Here is a 21,929-nt window from a genome sequence, read left to right as displayed (position 1 = left end):
CAATTGTGCCCCCCCCCCGCCGGAGGTCTCGATGTTTAAGGGAGACAACTGGGCAGGTACCTTTTATGTGTTTACTTAAATCTTCATCCGACGGAGAATCTCGGACACTGAGACGGTGTGCTGTTCCGCGGTCTCGCTCGCCCTCACCGTCGAAGGTCGAGCGCCTTTTTCATTTAAAGACCTGCTTCCGTTACATGATCTCCCATCGGGTGTGCCGTCGCGCGCGATCGTCTACGTTCATACGTCTTCTCGATTCCCCGTACCGTCGGACCGCTCTCCCGATCTTTCTAGCTGTTGGTATTCTCCAGGACCAGGAGAGAAACGTCCTGCCCCTACGCTTTGTTGTCAATTTGTCGGAGACTGGGAACAGTCGCATTGATGCTCTATATGCTCTTTCCCTACGTGCAAAGACGCTGCCGTACTGTAATTATCACGATATTCCCTACGGTAGTTCCAATCGTATGAGACATCCCGAGAAGATCTATTGGGCGGGCCCTCGAAGAAGTATCTCTCGCGGCCGCGACGTTCATCGTCGAACCGAACTGTACGATCACCTGAATATTGGCGGGAATAATCGCCATTGGATCTTGCGCGGGATCGAGATCCATGATGGTCTTGAGCATTACCTCTAAAATCACGGTCATCCGATCTTCGATCTAGTGAGTCAACATGTCTTTCATCTCGATGGGAGTTTTGAAAAATTTTGATCGGCGTTGCAAATTCCCTATCCTCTTCGATTAAGGGTTTTAATACCTCTTGTGCTTGTTGGAGTGTCGTGACATTTTGTCCCTTTAATTCCGATCTGTATTCAGGACGTATGACTTTCATGAATCTACGGAGTGCCTTCTCTTCGATCAATTGTGTAACGAGATGTTCTCGTTACGGGTTAAAATCCCCTTAAAAAGATACGTGAACTCTAAAATTGAGACATGAAGCGACATCTAGAGGCGGCTGAAGAAAGCCGCAACTAGATGAACTGAGCGACAAACCGATGAAAGACCTAAGGCATAGCGGTTATGGGTGAAACCGCGACCCCTGGAGGTCTGGAGGACGTTACTAGACTATCGCTATTTTGGAATTCGCCCAGCATGTGCTAGGGGAAAAGGGGCCGACGTACAGGCTGTCCAACTGGGCGATTCCATAGGCTATGTCAGAGTAGACTAGGGACCAACGGCCAGGTGAGAGGACTGGTGCCCCCGGGATCCCGTCGGGTTGATTGGTGGGGATAGGGTAACGGAATGACCTATCGTCGCTGAGATATCCAGACTAGGGGGAGAAGGCCCTAGTAAGATTCTGAGTTAGTCGAACGCGGACGCTCGAGCGGGGAAGTCGAAAGGATTTCTCCGAGATATACTGTGGTGTTGGCTTGAAAGATGGCCACGGGAATGGTGGGCGAATAGCTCAGCGCAGCCAGGTGCATAACTGATGGTAGCGAGCGTAGGGGGATGCTCCTGCATCCCCCACAAACGGAAAAAGAGTTATTTCGGAACTCTTAGTGACGACTTTGTTGTTTCCGGCGTTATCCGGCTCGGCGAAACAAATGTCGTGCGCATGGGCCCGTGGGTCTGGAGTAGAGATCGTCCTCCTGTCGACCCGACCATGTGCCGACATTCGAGTACCCGGAGACGGTGACGTGCGATGACCGAAGCGGTAACTGGTGGCCGAGAGTGTGGGTGGTCGTGAAGTGGGTAACAGTGTTCCATTTTGGTCGGATCAGCCTCTCGGCGTCAGGCTCTGAGGAGTCCCGGCTGATTCGCAGTTAATTCTGAAAACACTCCCGAGTCGAAATACTCGGAAGGCGAAAGCCTACTGAGAGAGTGAAAAACCCTCCAGGATGAGAGTAAATTCACTTTACATGGATGATTAGGCCGTGAGGCTTAATATCCAGCCTGAAATAGTGGCTGGTGACGTTTGGCATAAGATACTCCTGGTGGACCTCGCCCACTCTACCGTGTCACACTCATGCTAGCTGGGCAACCCTTTGCCCGGCCACAGAAGTCCTCTGAGTGGACGATTTTGCCTCAGTGGCCGGTTTTCGTCGAACCTCCCGTGAAGATTCGGCTGGCGCCCGACTATTGAGCGATAGAGACGGCTAAAAAGTAGTTTGGATTTTTCCTGGGTGAACAACCCGGGAAAATATCCTTACAATTGTTATAAAACTCCGTGATGTTGAGGATGGAGAAGTTGCATAGACGCCTTGGCGTTGCGAACTACTTTCATGAGGCGGAAATTGAAATCGTCTACCTCTTCAACTGGGTCTGGGTACATACTAGCAATTTTTTCCTCATAGGAACCCTGACTGTAGCGCTTGTACTTTTCTCCGAGCCTCTTTAAAATTTCATCAGTTGAATTTATAGTGACGCCCTCCAAATGAGCGTGTGTTGGGTGACATAGTCTATCAAGTACAGCAGCGATAAGATCAGGGTTTTGGGGTACCACTTTATGATAACATTTTTTCACTGCTGTCTCGAAATCGTGGAAATCAACTGAAGAATATGGGTGTCCGCTGAAATTTGGTATTGTATTGAATGTGTCTCTGGCTCTGAGATATTCGACAAAATCCGCCCCTCTGGCGGTAGTATTTTCTCCCAGTGTTACACGCGTGTTATTCAAATGATTTCCTCGATCGTCTGGAGGTGGATTAACGTTGTTCCTACCGTTACACTCCTCCTCTTCGTGACGCTCTATCTTATTACCATCGGTCTGAGACATATTTTCGTAAAATTCGTTCGGACTCTCTTATTTGAATTAATACAATGATCCAAATCCTGATCAGCTATCGAAGTGGGGTTAGGATCCCACTTCTGACACCAAAACTGTAGCACACAGGCGTTCGTCTGTTTGCACGATTTATGGATTTTAATCTCTTCGACTTACTTCCTGCAAGAGATTACCCCCACCTATAATTTGGGGATCTTGACCTTGAAGATGAACATCCCTCTTCGATAGCTGTCGTGATTTAGGGTTCTTATCAAAGGATAAACGCCGAGATATGGATACAACACAATTTAATTCAATAAAGAAAAATTCAATTTTTAAAGCTCAAATTCGTAAATTTGGTACAGGAGGTGATAGTAGCAAAACTATTCGATGGAATGCCCTGGGCTCCTCTAATCTATCTTCGGCCCATCAAGAGAGCAAGGACTTGCCTAAATACATGACATATCCCGTTAAATTCTCGGGGAAGAGGGTAGACGATTTCAATTGGAAGTTAGAATCTAGTGTGAAAGGGAAAATAATACTGCTCACCCTGATGACGGCTAATCCAACAAAACTAGCTAATTGAAAACGGCTTCACTGATTATTCAAAAATTTCTTTAATATTAGGTTTCACTGAGTTTAAAAGTTTTCAAGTCTCAAATTGTTGATATTTGTAATCCACTGAGTCTTAGCTCACTTCACTCCGCAAACCCCGATGTTGGGTGTGATTGTTCACGGTTAGACTGCGTCCGAACCCACTGTCTCGCAAATTTTTGGCACAATCTACCGATCCAAAGCCTATCGAGACTTTTCTTGGAAAATTAGGGACGAATGACGGCATTGGCATAAATTATATTGAAGGGTATGGTTCGAAGACAGAAGCCAGCGGGGAATGTAATCCTTACGACTCCACAGGCGTGACTGAATTTTGGAATTGTTCGCATTAAGACGTGTCCGAGTCTTTCAGAAAATGCTAGGACAGCATCCTCGAATGCACACGTGCCTATATGTGTGAGTTTTAGGTGTTGAGGACGGTAAAAGAATTTGGCAGGTTTGTAGGTAACATCCGGTGAGCAGCATGCATTCGCGACTGAATTTTAGCGAGCGAGTAGATTCAAATAAAATTCAAAATGAATTCAAATATTCCCTTTCATTTTTGTACATGACACCTCCACTCCCTCGCAAAATCAAAATTCTCGAAATTTTTATTTAAATTTAACAATTTTATTTTTTGTTTAATTAGCACACTAGGGGGCTTCGCCCCCTGCTCCCTTCGCTCGCCAACCCCGGGGGGCTTCGCCCCCCGCTCGCTTCGCTCGCTCCCCCCTCCTCCTATGACCATTTCAATGTGACGGTTTTATTTTTTACTTTAACTTCAACTATTTTTGTTGAAGAAAGGGTCCAACCAACGCCTTTCTCAGTGAGGTACAACCACTCAAATTTTCTATCTATCCATATACATATAGATCCATAGGAAATTTAATTATTTACCTCTCCTTAAAATGCAGGGACAAAGCTCCATCCAACGCGCTTGTCCAGTGAGGCTCAACCATTCAATATTTTTCACTCATTGACATACAGTTTAATGTATTGATGTATTCAACATCAAATCATCTAATGATGAAAAGATATTAAATACATGTGAATCATTCAATTATATCGAAATCAATGAAAAATTTGACAAGTAGCCCCCCCTAATCTATGGGAAGATGATAAAGATTAAGAATTGCATAGTTTGCACTGTGTATTTTTTTTTCTTACCTTCTTTCTCCTCAGTGTTTCATTATACTCACGAATTCATTTCTTTACTCACGAATTTGGAAGACAATCTATTAGAACCAATCATTTTTCTTCTTCGATTCCAATTTTTTTCCATAAATCCAATGGTTATACAAGTTCGAATTATTTGATTTGGATTCATCACCCACCATTCATACTCGTTGATATTCATGAAGTCGTGAATCGGGTTGAAAGGAACATAATTCCCTATTATTGGGCATGCTCGTTCAATTATTAATATCTATTGTTGATAAAATACTCTTAATTCTTATAATTTCTGTCCTTATATAATCTTATATTTTCATCATGTTTCATCTTACTTTATTGTGATGCATTGAGTCTCTAAAATCAATAATAGAATAAGTTTCTCCACCAAATACTATAATTTTGTAGTATGTTTCATCACAGCATAACATAAAAGTCCAACATGGTGTTTTGTTAATTGTGATCATTCCTATCGAATGATTACATCTTCCAATCAGCCTACATATAGATTAGAAGCATATATTATCACTAATAAACATGAACTTTTAGATAATAACTCCAGATGATAAATATATATTTGAAATTACTGTCTTGGAATTCCTTCTGGAATATCTTTCGGGATCGGTGCAGGGTAAGTGATATTATTGGTCGACATTGTCCTATTTAAACATTACAAGTCATGTTATACGCAGTGAGGTAAATGTGGATTATGTCCTTTGCTATATACTTGTCAGCGAGTGGTGAGTTGTTCAATATTTATATGACTGACGATTCGATTGAGTTTTCAGATACTTTGAAATTTCCAGTAGAAGTGAAAAATTCATGTTTACAAATGAGAATTCTGTTGATAATTTTTCAATACTTATCATTTTCGAAAAATTCTTCTTCAGTTTATATTTATTTCATTTTGATCNGGTAACATCCGGTGAGCAGCATGCATTCGCGACTGAATTTTAGCGAGCGAGTAGATTCAAATAAAATTCAAAATGAATTCAAATATTCCCTTTCATTTTTGTACATGACACCTCCACTCCCTCGCAAAATCAAAATTCTCGAAATTTTTATTTAAATTTAACAATTTTATTTTTTGTTTAATTAGCACACTAGGGGGCTTCGCCCCCTGCTCCCTTCGCTCGCCAACCCCGGGGGGCTTCGCCCCCCGCTCGCTTCGCTCGCTCCCCCCTCCTCCTATGACCATTTCAATGTGACGGTTTTATTTTTTACTTTAACTTCAACTATTTTTGTTGAAGAAAGGGNTCAGCGTTAAATTGTTGACAACATTATCGACAATGCCTCTTACATAACCTACATCATAATTTTTCGCGCTACTTTCTNGACAACATTATCGACAATGCCTCTTACATAACCTTCATCATAATTTTTCGCGCTACTTTCCCATTTTTCCAAATGTTTGGAGAGCATCAAATCCGAACCATCATCGAGTACTTTTTTAACTTAATTTTGTTAATCAATAATTCAAGTTTTATAAAAATTATTTCAATAAATTTAGCTTATTCCTTACAATCTTTGCAGGTTTCAAATTCCATCATTTCATCTTCCATAATTATTAACACCTAAGAATGGGGTTTGTATTAGTTGATTATGTGTTCTGATCCATTTTCATGAATTGAAAGAGAGCTTGACGATTTCAGAATTAATAATTTTTTATATTTGATCGAGTTTCGTTTATGTGAAGGATTTTGCATTATTCAAGTCACATTAACGCCTCTCCTTGTCAGCCTCCTGTTTTTTGAGTCCCGTCAAGATGAATTGTAATANGTTTTATTTTTTACTTTAACTTCAACTATTTTTGTTGAAGAAAGGGTCCAACCAACGCCTTTCTCAGTGAGGTACAACCACTCAAATTTTCTATCTATCCATATACATATAGATCCATAGGAAATTTAATTATTTACCTCTCCTTAAAATGCAGGGACAAANCTTTTTCAGTATTATTTCCAACTATTTTAATTTTTAGTCCAGAAATGGTTCTACATCGTGATAAAGCGACGTATAATTGTCCGCGGCTGAAAATTGGTGATTTCTGATTGAGATAGATTCCCACTCGATCAAACGATTGTCCTTGAGCTTTATTGATCGTCATAGCGAAAGCCAATCGAACTGGAAATTGTGTCCGATTTAAAATGAATGGTAATTCTGTATTGTCTTTTGTATTTATTTTATTTTAGATTATTTTAGGAATCGTAGCACAATTTCCACTTTTATCTCCAGTTAATATTGTACAATACAGAATTTTATTCGATACTTTTCGAACAATTAGTCGAGTTCCATTACAAAGACCGTCTGCTATGCATATGTTCCGTATTAGCATAACGACAGCACCAATTTTTAATCTCAATTTGAATCGAGGTAGGCCGGCGATATTCAATTTGTTCAAGTATTCCGGTTGGAAACGTAACATGATATCGTCTCCACTGCTGGCATCACTATCACTTGAAGTCGCCATATCTTGACCTATCGATTCTATTATTTCTCCAGGAAATTCTTTCAATACTTGTTCATTTAACATATTCACTTGATCATTCAAAGCAGCTAATAGTACACATTTAGCTAGATTATCTTCATTGAAATCATTGTTGTATACAGCTTCTATCAGATTTTCGCAGAGAATATTATTATCAATTTTCACTGTTTCTATGTCTCCATTGCCAATTTTCAATAACCATTTATTAAAATCTTTTCCATCACTACGCATCTTAATTTTCAATGTGTAATGTTTCATCAATTTTTCGCCAGTTTTGTTGCACATGCATTCACAATTTGTTTCCGTCTTGCAAGTTTCACAATAGGTAAGATTTGGCGAAAATCTCCTCCAAATAGTAGACATTTCCCACCAAATAATTCTTCTGATTTCATTAAATCTTTGAGAGTAACATCAATCATTTTCAAGGCGATACCAGGGATCATTGACGCTTCATCCCAAATTATGATATCAACTTCTGTTAAATTTCTTTTTGCACGTCTAGTAAGATAAATAGGATTTATATCATCATATGTTTCCGGTAAATTGATTGGTAATTTAGTAAATGTATGAGCAGTCCGTCTATTTGGCAATAAAATAGCTGCAATGCCCGTCCATGCAATTGATACTATATTTTTCCCTAGACTTCGCCAATGATGATATAAACATTTATAAAAGAAAGTTTTTCCAGTTCCTCCTGGTCCATCAACGAAGAATAATTTTTTCATTCCATTTTCTAAACAATTTGTCATGTCTTGGAAAACATCCAATTGATCCTCATTCAATTTCTTCTGCATTTCATGTGTTATCAACAAATGTTCATTTTCAGTGTGATTATCGTCAAATTCATTAAATGTTTCTAAATCTTGTTCTTCGAATCCAAACATTAATAATGATTTATCTTCACTGTTCAATAATCGCTCTATATCGACGAGTACTTCTCTCTCTGAGGATTTTTCACATAGAAATTCTTTATATTTATTCCACAGTCCTTTCACATCGAGGTTATCACAAGTAAGCAACAGATAAGCGAAAAATTTCCTTAATGATACTGGCATCATCGTCGCACAACATTCATCCATCATTTCTTCAATATGCGTTGGACTGGTGATAAAGCCCAATTCATATGCAGCTTCATGAAAAGTTTGACAAATTTTTCCATCCACTGTCTTCAGTTCTTCAAATGATGTTGCTCCTGTCTTATACTGTAGCAACATTTTCAAAAAAAATCGTTCGACATCTTTTGGTGAAACAGAATACATTCGAGTGACAGTTTTATCTGTCCCTCTTTTTCGCCTTTGCCAACAATGATTTTTTTGATTCCATGTGAAATGTTTTGGAATTTCTGGGTACGTATATTGTCGTGCAGTTTCATCCACTTGATTTAACTCAAAATATGCAGTTAATTTCGTAATATGTTGATTGGAATTAAGTGCATTTTCTTCTCTACCCTCTTCAAATCGAATGTACTGATGTCCTGGAAGATGAACAGGTAGTCTGATTATACTATGACTTATGAATCGCGTCGGTAGTTCTAACAGTCTCCAAGCAGCTTCCATTGAACTAACATATCGAGCGTCAATATAATCATTTATTTCATTCTTCATTTCCGTGCCACCCTTGAGTTGTATATTCATTCGATCATGCGGTTTATTGATGTATTTATACAGATATTTAATAGCCATGATTGATCCACAATACTCCACATTAATATGACATCCATATTTCAACAGTAAATATGGATTATATGGTACCACCATAGAATTATCAACTGGAATTAGTTTCTTCTTTATTTTTCTCGTGTACATGTAACATTTACTTCGATTATCCGAGCGCTTATACACTGGAAAACCATCATTTTCAATTCTTGTCTCAGATATCAATTGCTTTGGAAATTTTTTTGAACATTTCTCATTTTTCACGTTCCAACATGGTGTCTTATCACTATGCGGACCATGTAACATATACTTCATAACCAGTTCATGTAATTTCAGATTTTCTTCTTTATCAGGTATTTCTGCGCATATAAACTTGTCAATTATTTCCGGTGTTAGCATTTTATTTTTTTTGCATAGAACAAATATGCAATGTGCATGTGGTAATCCTCGTTTTTGGAATTCAATGGTAGCTGTGTAACCAAGAATATCTCCAAACACACGACCGGATTTCATTTCATCAATAAATTGCATCAATTTTACAAAGAAAATTCGACAAACAATATGGGGAATATCCGAAGCTGAAAAACCTCTTGGTAGTGTCCGTAGGTAATTCACAATTTCACTCCATTTCGGATTAGCGGTTAGAGTAATGAACAAATCTGGTCTACCGATTTCTCTCGACATTGCCATAGCATCTTGATAATGCTGATGTTTCGATCTAGGTCCACCATCAAACGATGATGGGAGTATCATTGCCTGACCTAAACGCACGCTATCTGAAGAATTCATCAAACTTCGTTCTATGTGATCCGTTAAACCTTGCAAAGTCTCTCTTCTGAATTGATTTGGATTTAATCGAAAGAAATTCAATCGATTCCATTCATTAACAATGTAACCATGAAGGATATATTGTTGAGTTAACTTTCCTCCCATAGTAAATGGATTGAAACGATGGTTCTCCAAAACTCTCAATTGCCATCCGAAATATTGAACAGCTGTCACACGTCGTTGATTACTTCTTACATTGTTGTTGATATGAATTGAATATCCATCCTGACCATGAGGAAATAATAAAGGAAATAGCATCGGTTCTGCATATTTTGATAATTTATGCATTATCTGACATTGCATCGTATTCTTTGGATAAACTTTGAATTCTACATTTTGGGGTACATTTCCTTCCTTGCCGGTTATGAGAATTGCACCTACTTCTGTTCTCGCTCCAAGACCGGATGGTAAGTCATGGCGTTTTTCTTCAATTGTGTTTGACGAAGATTGCTGAAAATATAGTATCGACTCACAATTTTCATTTTTCTGATATATTTCAGATAAATTCTTGTAGGCCTTGACATATTTATTTTCACTCATAATTTTCTGGATCATTTTCGTAATTTTTCTACTGGAATCTTCAAATTGTCTCAATTTCAATGCTTCATTCGGCTCACATAGATAAATTTGAGCATTTCTGGGCTTCCTTCCTTTATTAGGATGAAGACTGGTTGTGACCATGGCATCGACTTCACCTCTAATTTTCATAGATCCCACTCCATGATGATTTATTTCTTCCTTTGGACAAAATGAAGCCATAGCGAATGAATTATTATAAAATCGGATATATTTACGAAATCGCCGGCCTCTGTCACGATTAGCCATGAATAATCTTCGCATTTTTTTTTGAAAAATTGGTGTAGGATCTAATTTGATTTTTCCACCATGGCAGCAGTTATTCTTGACTCTCCCACGTTCTAATTTGAATGACAATGCACCACACCATTGGCATTGTCGATCTAAACATCCAATGTTCAACATCTCTGTATTTATTGACCTTTTTTCACCAAGATATCTCTTTAGACCTTTCCTTTTCTCCTTTTTACGCCTGTAATCATCCCGATTTCTGAGAGAAGTTTCAATCTTATGACATGCTCTGAACCGCCTGTTTCTTTCTCTTTTCGACTTTTTTCTTCTTTCCTTCTTCAATTCTTCAGAATGAGAAGATAGTTGACAATCCTGCTCTTCAACTTCCGACCGTTTACTATCTGGTNAACAGATAAGCGAAAAATTTCCTTAATGATACTGGCATCATCGTCGCACAACATTCATCCATCATTTCTTCAATATGCGTTGGACTGGTGATAAAGCCCAATTCATATGCAGCTTCATGAAAAGTTTGATAAATTTTTCCATCCACTGTCTTCAGTTCTTCAAATGATGTTGCTCCTGTCTTATAGTGTAGCAACATTTTCAAAAAAAATCGTTCGTCATCTTTTGGTGAAACAGAATACATNGCATGTATATAATGATTACTCGTCCTTCTTTCAGATTTTCTCCCCTTTTTATTCAGCTGTTCAGAATGGTAAGACGATGGGCGGTTATCCAACTCACTCAGTATCCTTTCCTCTCGTCCCAGTTTCCTTACTTTTCTTGGTTTAGAAATATTGTCCGAAGAATGGAAAGAATCGTTTGAAATTGTTTCCTCCAATTTTCTTTTTTTAACTCTTTTTCTATCTTTCTGATCCCCAGCTATTGAACGTTCATCTCGTTTACAAATATAATAATTATGATTCCGTCTTGCAATTTCAGTCTTATGACTTGCATTATATCGCCTTTTGCGCTCTCTTTCATTTGTTTTCCTTTTCCTACATAATTCNTTTGGAAATTTTTTTGAACATTTCTCATTTTTCACGTTCCAACATGGTGTCTTACGNACATAATTCTTCTGAATTTGAAGATAACGGACGTTTCCCATTATCACTCAGAATTTCAGTATGTTCTGAAACGTATAATACAGAACGAAATAATTCCCTTTAAACTCTTCAAAAAATCTATTCCACCACCAATACCCCTAATNTTTTATTTTTTTTTGCATAGAACAAATATGCAATGTGCATGTGGTAATCCTCGTTTTTGGAATTCAATGGTAGCTGTGTAACCAAGAATATCTCCAAACACACGACCGGATTTCATTTCATCAATAAATTGCATCAATTTTACAAAGAAAATTCGACAAACAATATGGGGAATATCCGAAGCTGAAAAACCTCTTGGTAGTGTCCGCAGGTAATTCACAATTTCACTCCATTTCGANGTTAATTCTGAAAATTCCACTAATGAATTCTAAAAGAATATTAAATCTCTGTCTCCACCCTTCAATCTCATGACTGATCGTGAAAATTAAAATAATAACCCACAAGAATATTCCTTAGAGTTGAAAAAATAATACCCTTCAAATAAAAAATTCCGCTATCAACTTCACTACGAACAACTCTAATCCCTCCCTTACCTGCTCCCACTTTTGATTCATTTACTTTCAAAAAATAAGTAAATGTTCACCACTCTCTGATGTACCCCAATAACAAAAAAAAAACTCACCTGAATCAAATTTCCAATTTCTATTAATGTCCTTAAGCTTATTTGTTTTCTTTAAATTCAATTATATTCAAACCTTTGTTTACACTGAAAAAATTGAAACAAATATCTTCTCTTTGAATAATCCCTCTATCAATTCGAAAAATCCTCCCATCAACTCCACTACCAACACTACTAACTCTCAACAATATCCAAAAAATGATTTTAGAAAAATTACAAAAATGTATCAACTCCAAAAAGTTAGAAACACTTTATTTCTTTAGCTTAAATCCTCCTATCAAGTCTACTACCAACACCTGCAATCCGTCCCTCCCTCAACTCAATAACGAAAAATAAAGTCACCTGACTTGAATTTCCAAATTCTATTAATGTCCTCGAACTGATTCGTTTTCTTTGAATTCAATTGTATTCAAACCTGTGTTGACACTGAAAAAATTAAAAGAAAAATCTTTAAACAATAATCTTCAAACTCTCTAAAAAATCCCTCTATCAATCCAAAAAATCCCTCCATCAACTCCACTACCAACACCTCCAATCTCTCCCTTGCTTCCTCCTTCCCTCCATCCATTAATCTCAAAGTTGAGAATTAAGAGGGATCAAAAAATGCCTCCATTAATTGAAAAATCTACCTAACTCCACTACCAACATGACTAACTCTCAACAATATCCAAAAAAAAATACAAAAATAAATCAATTTCACTACCAACACTCCCAACCCCTCCCTTGCTCCCTCTATCCCTTGATTCATTACAAAACCATGTAAACTCCAAAATATCACAAAAACCTCATTACTTCAAGTTAAAAAAGAAACATTTTCAAAAAACCTCCCATCAACTTCACTACCAACACCTGTAATCCCTCCCTTACTTCCTCCCTCTTTATTTTCCAAGATAAAACTCTTCAAAAAATCCCTCTATCAATTCAAAAAATCCCCCTCACAACTCCACTACCAACACTACTAATCACTCTTTCTATACCTCATTCACCTTCTCTTTATACCTTCACCACTCTGATGTAGCTCAATAACCAAACATAAACTCACATGAATTAAATTTCCAATTTCTGTTAATGTCCTCGAACTGGTCCTTGAACTGATCTTGTTGTCTTTGAGTCTAACTGTATTCAAACCTGTGTTGACACTGAAAAAATTTGAAGAAATATCTTGTTATAAAATTACAAAATTAATTCAACTCTAAAAAATCATAAAAACCTTATTCCTCTTGTTAAGAAAAAACCCTCCCAAAAATCCTCCAATCAACTCCACTACCGACACCGCCAATGGCTCCCTTACTTTCTCCCTCCCTTATTTTTTAAGATTTTTAAGATATGCACCACTCTTAGATGTAACTCAATAACGGAAAATAGACTCACCTAAATCAAATTTCCAACTGCTGCTAATGTCCTTTAACTGATTCGTTGTCTTGAAGAGATTGTATTCAAACCTGTGTGTATATTAACGAAAAAATTAATGGAAATAATCAAACAACCACCCCCCTCCATAGCCTCAATCAATGAAACTTGACTTACCTGAATACAATAGTAAAAAAAAACTCTCATCATCGAATTTAAACACTCATCGTCCACTGTCAATTAACTGATGTCCGATGTATACACTCAATAATTTCTTTTCGCGGTTTCCTCAATTTTTTCTCTGCTCGCTACCACCAATTTATCAATCGAAATGTTGTGACATGAAGTTAACTCTTTCTTTTTTTTTTTTTGACAGTCTCGACTTTTGCTCGTCTTTTCACCTCTTGTTCCAAATTGCGAAGTGTTTATCGCGAAAATATCAGTCATTCTTAAAAATTCTAATAACTTCCCCTGGTCATATGCAAAGTTGTCATACGGGGGTAAGCGAGCGTAGCGAACGGGGGAGAGGGCCCAAAAATGAATAGAATATAAGTAACCCCCCCCCCTTTCATAAGTAATTCCATTATTTTTCTACATTTTTTATGCTGTATTTCCTTTATTTTGCCACTATTCACGTTAAATTTCAATAAATTCAGCTAAATAACACGAAATATGAGAGATAGAATGTAAATTATCGAGAAAAATGTGCAAAATATCAGTCATTCCCCCATTTTCCTTGATATTTGATCCTCTATATTCCCGTTAAATTCCAATAAATTCAGCTAAATAACACGAAATATGAGAGATAGAACGTAAATTATCAAGAAAAATGTGTAAAATATCAGTCATTCCCCCATTTTTGTTGATATTTTGCCAATATTCACGTTAACTTTCAATAAATTCAGCTAAATATGTTGATATTTTGCCAATAGTCACGTTAAATTTCAAAGTCAGCTGAATAACATGAAATATGAGAGATAGGATATAAATTATCGAGAAAAATGTGTAAAATATCACTAATTTCCCGATTTTTCTTGATTTTTGATGCTCCATCTCCTTTATTTTGCCAATATTCACGTTAAATTCCAATAAATTCAGCTAAATAACACGAAATATGAGAGATAGAATGTAAATTATCGAGAAAAATGTGTAAAATATCACTAATTTCCCGATTTTTCTTGATTTTTGATGCTCTATCTCCTTTATTTTGCTAATATTCACGTTAAATTCCAATAAATTCAGCTAAATAACATGAAATATGAGAGATAAATGTAAATTATCGAGAAAAATGTGTAAAATATCACTAATTTCCCGATTTTTCTTGATTTTTGATGCTCTAACTCTCATATTTATGGGAAAGAGGAGGCGTGCCCTGAATTTTCAGGGGTCCCCTTAATTTTCAGGCGTCTCCTGAATTTTAGCCCTTATTCTTTTATTATATAGAGAGATGCGAACGGAGAGATGGAGGTGACTCAGATAGATTTTGAAACCCCTTCCCCTTGTCGACTAAAATTTTCAACCCTCCCCCATTATGCATCCCCCTGCCACCCCCTGTGAAATTTTCGAGATTTCTTATTTTTATTTAACAATTTTATTTTTTTTATTTAATTGACACTTGCGAACGGAGGGATGGGGGTGGCTCAGATAGATTCTGAAACCCCCTCCCCTTGTTGGGTAAAATTTGCAACCCTCCCTTATTGTGCGTCCCCCCCTCCACCGCCTCACAAAGTCCAAATACTCAAAATTTTTATTTAAATTTAACAATTTAATTTTTTTATTTAATTAACACATGCGAACGGAGGAATGGGGGTAGCTTATACATTCTGCAACCCCCTCCCCTGTTGGGTAAAATTTTCAACCCTTATTATGCATCCCCCCTACACCCCCTCGAAGTCCCAATGTTAAAAATTTGTATTTAAATTTAGCAATTTTATTTTTCATTTAAATAATGTATGCATTTGGAGGGGTAAGGGTGGGTGAAGCATATTTTGTCATCTTCCTTAATTATTTATCAAAATTAGAGGTAAAAAAGTTGACCCCCGTCCGCGGTCCCTTTGGAGCGTCGGCAGTATAGTCCGCTCCAAAAGTTGTGGATATCGTTCACCAGAATCGTTCGCCAGTTTCAGGCTCATCGTCCTCATCACATCACGTCTTCCCGACGAATGAAAAAAAATGCGTCTCAACTGCACCTGTTTTTGTTGGTTTTCGTCGTGTTGATATTCAATTTTTTTCAGCGTGTCCGTGCATGAGTCCGGCGACACAGCTGTGGGCTTTGGGGGGTAGGGGGACGGGCCTCCCTGAATTCGCAGAATAGTTCGATGTATTTTTCTCATTGCTGGCACGATTTGTTTTTGTCGAAGACAGATCTGTTTTTTAGACGTCTGGGCGTTAAAACAAATGTACATACCTGTGAAATGCATACATTTTTCTCACCTCGAATCGTATGTCATGCTCACAATTCATCGACGTGAGACATTGAATCAATTGCCTTAGACTTCAATTTTGATTCGTATAAATCAAGAGCGTGAGGAACCTTAAATCAAAGGTTCCTACCCTTGAATAATTCGCGTCAACATTGAACTGAATCCCGGCAACATTGAATTAAGAGTGCGGCTTTTTGACGGCGGAAAATAGGACCCCAAGCGCCGAAAATTATAAATCAACGGTGCCGCCCTCGATTCAAGAGCGCGACTTTGAAACAAAGTCGGCGCTTTTCAATTTTTTTCGATGTCGAGCGCGACTTTGAAATAGCGTCGGATTTTTCTTAGTGTGGGGCCATCAATGGTTTTACAGTTGGATCAATGATATACAGCAACTCTTTCGTCCTTAATTCGGATGAGAAATAGTCATAGAAGTATTCGCACTTCATCTTTTCGGTTAGTTGATACCCTCTCTTAACATCATCTCTGTTTGAACCTATTCCTATTTTGATAGCCTCAGCCAACTCGACAATTCCATTTTCTGTTATAGTATTTGACTCTTTCTTGTTTGAATTCGCGAAATATTCTTCGACTATTGCTCTTATTTCACATTCTCGGACTGACTCATCCCCTGGTACCGACCCATTGATATTGTCATTACTATCCTGTCCCGGTGTCTTATCTACGACGCTACTATCACGGGAATAGTTGAATTTTGCTCTGTCGTCCCTCGGCGTCACCGGCTTTTGACCTGTTCGGTCTATCTCGTCTTTCCACTGTTTACGTTTACTCCACTGTTCTTCGGTGATCATTCTTCTTTCCAGAAATTCCAGAACACAAAATATTTAATCAAAAGAATTGCCGAGGACTATATCCTTGGACTACTATACCGAATGCAAATATAATTAGTACTCGGATGAGTAGGGATGTTTGAATTACGAATGCGATATATTCACCCATGCCCACTCCAGTCAGTCAGTTCATATAGTACCGAATGCGAGTACAAATTTGCTGACCGACTGTTCAGAGTCTTGATAATTTCGAATGTAAAATTTGTAACTAGTATTTAATCATTTATTATTGTTTTTTGTTTCAAGTTTATCCGGTGCAATTATTAATTATTTATTACACTTATGTGCTGTATGCCGGCCTACAACTACATATGCACTCGCGATCGCAATATTACGATTAACTTAATTACAACAATTCACTTTCAGCGTTACAATGCTCACCAGTGAAGTAAGGAAAACCCTTCTCTGTTGTCAGTGAGATTTTATCTCCATCAATTTCAAGGGTGGTCTTTTCACCCTTGTGTCTCTCATTAAGTTTGAAAACGTTGGTCAGGTACTTCCAGACCGCCTTCAATTCTAGACCAGCTGTAATTAATTAATTATTAGAGTTCTTGATTTATTTTTCTGTATATATACATATGTCACGGATCGATCCCATATTACTCGGTAAACGCATTTAATAACTCTTAAGTATTCAGATATAATTGTACCGGCACATAATATATCGCACAAGCACAAAGACAGTTACGAAGGGGAATTCGCACTGCTATTTCGCTCGCTCTGTCTTTTTCCTTTTCTCTTTATTCCGAGCTCAAGCTACGTGCGGCTGCAGCTTTTTCACTCCGTACCCTCTCCATACTGTGCGCTCGCATGTATCTGTGTCTCTCTTACATTTCAACGCTTTGTCTATTTTCTCAAAACACTAAAATTCGCGTCTTCAATATATTTTCGATGTACTCAATAGTAAAACACTTCATCAAATCAATTCTTGTTTTTCTTTTTAATGATAATTCTTCGTTTCAAAGATTGATTTTAATTTTCAAATGAATTTTTCTTTATTTCGACTTCAGATTCATTTTTCCTTCCGCCATCTTTGCCTCGTGGCGTGACCACGTTTCTCCCGCCGTTCCACCACGTGTCCGCCAACGTACTTTGCATTTAATGAATTTCTCTTTTATAAATTCATCACTTACTTGTTTTGTCCATTCCCTCGGGCACGTTTCCTCCCGAATCAGCCATAGTCCTCGTCTAGAGTAACCTCTTTCTTTCTATTAATTTTTTGCGTGGTGTCCAGGCGATCTCTCAAGTATTCACTTGGTCTCGTGTAGTTTTACCACTGTACACTTTTTCACAGATTTATAGGGGCAGTGGAATGCGTGATGTTTATCAAACATCTGGGCCCATAACCTGAAGGATTATGGCAGAAGTTGACAGTCAACTAAACACAGGTTTAATTAGAAAAATGAAAAAGTCTTTATTAAACAAGCACACGTTTCGAAGTCTGTCGTCTGAGTGAAGTAGTCACTCTCGCACAAACGCGAACGCCACTGGTGGCGGCCGAAGGCCCAAAGCAATCAACCGTCGGTAACGGAGAAACGAAAGCGGGCGTGCTTAAAATCTAACATTTATTAACACACGTATCGTAAATTGGACGTTTTTGCATAAATAAAATTTTTATCTGAATCTATCACCCATCAGCAATAAAAAAGGACTATATAATTTTTTCGACATAACCAATATTTTTCGAGTTATGATGTTATAGACACTTAGTCGCCTAGTGACACCTTCAATTTTGCATATTGAATAATTTTTGAAAAAAAAAATTTTTTTTCGTTTCCTCGCATTTTGGAATATCTTGGAGGCCTTTCTACAACATACTCCATTTATATCAAAATCTAAAAAAAATATATTTTTTTTATTGAAATAGCGGGGAATCCCTCAAACGAAACTAACGGCCTATTGCTCAATCGAATGATGATCTTGATCTTGTATCACATTCAAATCGGAATACTCAAAAACTTCAATGTGATAAAACATGCACCCCCAGAACTTTTGTCTCATATAAATCATGTATAATGATGACTCTGGAGAAATTTTTTTTTACCTGAAAAATCATGTATTATTTCATTTTCAACTTTTTGGTTTTTTCAACTAGCGCGATTATAAAATAGAGTAATCCTTCAAACATTGAGTCCGATTTTCAACTTGATCTGTCAAACGGTGTTCACATAACGCTTCTCTAAATTAAAAAATAGGTTTTTATAGTATGCTCACCATATTTACCGATCTGTACTGTTTCATCAAATCATAGTTTATTGTTCAATTCTAGAAATTTTTAAACTTGGTACTGCTTCCCCTTCGTTGTCCTAAAGTCAAAAGGGCGTGAGTGGCTTATATAAGCATAATTTTATGCCCTTTTGGCTCTACAACGACGATATATGGCTTGATTTTTACCATATCTGATTATTATTTTTCCACTTATACGACAGGTGTGGGAACGAAGATCGAACCGACACTATGTAGGGCCGATCGCCTCGTTGGACAAATTCTCGGGGCTGTGGGAGCTCTCCCCAAGATCTTCACTGAACTCGAGATATCGTATTATCTTCTAAAGCGGTTGTTGGGAGTCCGAACTGAAGGAGACAAGAAGGGAGCTAAGGTATAAAATCGGTCTAGCAGCCGAGAAAATTCTCTTTGAATTCATTTTTGATTATTTCTCTTAATATTATCGATTACCGAGATAATTTGATGATAAATCAATCGAATAGCCTGTGAAAATAAATCCTCTCGGTTTCTCAGGGAGAAACTATTGATTAATTATTTCGAAATAACTTTTAGGTTCCAAAATTATCCAAGAACGAAGTTCTGCTAGTGAACATTGGATCGTTGAGTACCGGAGGTCGTGTGCTAGCCACAAAGGCCGATTTGGCTAAAATCAGTCTCACCAATCCTGTCTGCACGGAGATTGACGAGAAAATTGCTCTCTCTCGACGTGTCGAGAAGCATTGGCGTTTAATTGGATGGGGTCAGATTCGCGGAGGTGAAACGATCGAGCCCGTCATTGATTGCAAATAGATTTAAATAAATAAATCATTGTTTTTCATTCTATTTACAAATATTTTCCATCCAATTGTACTTGGATTGAGCAATACTTTGGCCGTTGAACGTATCACGAAGATTCTGTACAACTGATTTAATAATAAAATCATACGCCTTTTCAATAAAGACAAATTGTGCGAAACATTCATTCAGTTCAAAAAGAATATGCAGGTGGAGATGCATGACGTTCGTCTTTCATTAGAATGTGATGACTTTACTTCATCAAGAATTGAGATGATGAAGAATTGAGATGATTCATGGATGATTCATGGATTATGCATTCAGTAATCAATATCATGTTACATGAGCTACACAGTGATCATTATTACATTCCAAATGGTGGAACTAAACGCTAAAATGATTTTTAGATAATGTTATATGTAATTACTTTAGTGCGAATTTAGTGCAGAATAAGGAGGCAAGTTACCGTTCAAGTCCGAAGCCAAAAAATTGGATGTCGGGGATCTTCTTCCCAATTTTTTTCTGAAAAGTTGGGCATCAGACCAACATTTAAAAAAATCATCAAAAAATATTGATAAATGAGAGAGTTCTGATTTTTTTCATTTCCAGTTCTTTTTATGATTTCTTTTTCATTATCATTAACAGGGACAGGAGGCAACTGTACATCTGCACCTTTTACATGCCCACCAAGCGACATCCCAAACCAAACGATTTTAATTTTTACAACTCTATTGTGAAGACATCATTACCTAGTAGTTTTAGAAATTTACATCCCTACTGAGGAACAAGTCTATCAGAAAGCGAATCGACCCGGTCATGGAATTTTGCATTTGTGACATCACTACCCATACGTAACCCCACAGGCAGCCATCATTACCCATTTTTTTCCCCACCGGAAATACATCCCTAGTGGAAATACATCCCTACCGATATGAATGTGGCAATATACATATATTTTTTTTCCCATTCATACCGGTAGGAGTGTATTTCTGGTAGGGATGTATTCCCGGTGGGGATAAGAATAGGTAGTGATAACTGCCGGTTGGGTTATGTATGTGTAGTGATGTCATGAATACAAAATTCATGGGTAGTCTTGTCACAACGTGCAGTTGTACAGATTTAAGTTGGTAAGTCTGTACCGCGGTAGTTTTTTTCGGTGTCAGTTATATGTGGGTTGGCTTGTTAAAAGGTGCAGTTGTACAGTTGCCAAATTTTCCAATGAGAATCAATAGAAATGAGAAACATTTAGAATGGTCACACGGGCAGATGGACGGGTGAACCGTTAGAGGGACGTACTGACGTACGGACTGTGGCTAATCCATCGTCTAGTTCAGCTCCGAACCCGGAAACTGACCTTACCGACAGAGCCACATCCAGGCAGGAAATTGCCAAACCAGCTGAACGACCCAAAGCGAAGCCTAGGGAAAGAAAACAGGCTCGTCCGACGTGATCTTTCTAACTGACTACAGCTGTAGCGTTTTTATATCGATTCATTTAAAGTTATTTAATGTTGTCGTTTTATTTGTTATTGATTTTCCTAACAATAAATATTGTTACTATTGATTAATCCACTCGATAATTATTTATGTAAAAGGCCTCGAAAATTCCACATTGGTGACCCCGACGTGATTCGGGTGGATTTGGAAACATAACCACACAAGTCACCACGCGACCACCTGCGGTTTGAAAATTGACTCCTGGCACCTGGCACATATCACCATTCTTGACTAAACATTCAACATGACACTCGACCGATCACCCATGCGAGAGGAGAGGGAAGAGACGAGAGTAAGTACCCAAGAGGAGATCCAACAACAATAGCAAGCGATAATTGACGACCTCACGGGTCAAATTGAACAACTTTTAAACGCACAAAAGACAATAGTACAGCTCGCAGTAGGTACAAACGCCCAGTCCGGTAGTTTACCATCCACACAACAGGGCAACACACCTATCAATCAGGCTGTGACTGTAGTTGACAAAATCGATCTACCACCATTCTGGAAAATTTATCCAGATTTATGGTTTATTCAAGTTGAAGTTCTCTTCACTATCAGGAGGATCACCAACGATAACAGCAAATATTCTCATGTACTGTCCAAGTTGGATTCAGAGGCCCTCAAACAGATCTCGGATATCCTCAAAGACCCTCCATTGCAAGATAAGTACAAATTTTTAAAAGATAAACTTATCACACGGTTCACCGAGTCTGTAGAAAAACAACTACATAAACTCTCAACAGGTTTAGAGCTAGGCAGTAAGAAGCCCTCTGAACTTCTGAGGGAAATGAAGACACTCGCGGCTGGATGCGTCACTGGAGAGATGATGCAGACATTAT

The 21,929-nt window shown here is 37.9% G+C and overlaps 1 protein-coding gene across 1 annotated transcript in view; it reads left to right on the top strand.

Moving 5' to 3' along the window:
* Positions 1–19,772, top strand: part of LOC107042153 (histone-lysine N-methyltransferase Su(var)3-9) — a 147,871-nt gene extending 128,099 nt beyond the window's left edge. The window contains 2 exon segments of the mRNA XM_029126404.1: positions 19,021–19,190; positions 19,370–19,772. Coding sequence (XP_028982237.1) covers positions 19,021–19,190; positions 19,370–19,606 — 407 coding nt within the window. The 3' untranslated portion in view covers positions 19,607–19,772.
* Positions 19,773–21,929: the final 2,157 nt, after the last annotated feature.

This window comes from Diachasma alloeum, unplaced genomic scaffold, assembly GCF_001412515.2.
Source record: "Diachasma alloeum isolate Michigan unplaced genomic scaffold, Dall2.0 Dall_scaffold_00425, whole genome shotgun sequence".
Taxonomy (NCBI): domain Eukaryota; kingdom Metazoa; phylum Arthropoda; class Insecta; order Hymenoptera; family Braconidae; genus Diachasma; species Diachasma alloeum.
Note: the sequence above shows the minus strand (reverse complement) of the source record. Positions and strands in the feature narration are given on the sequence as shown.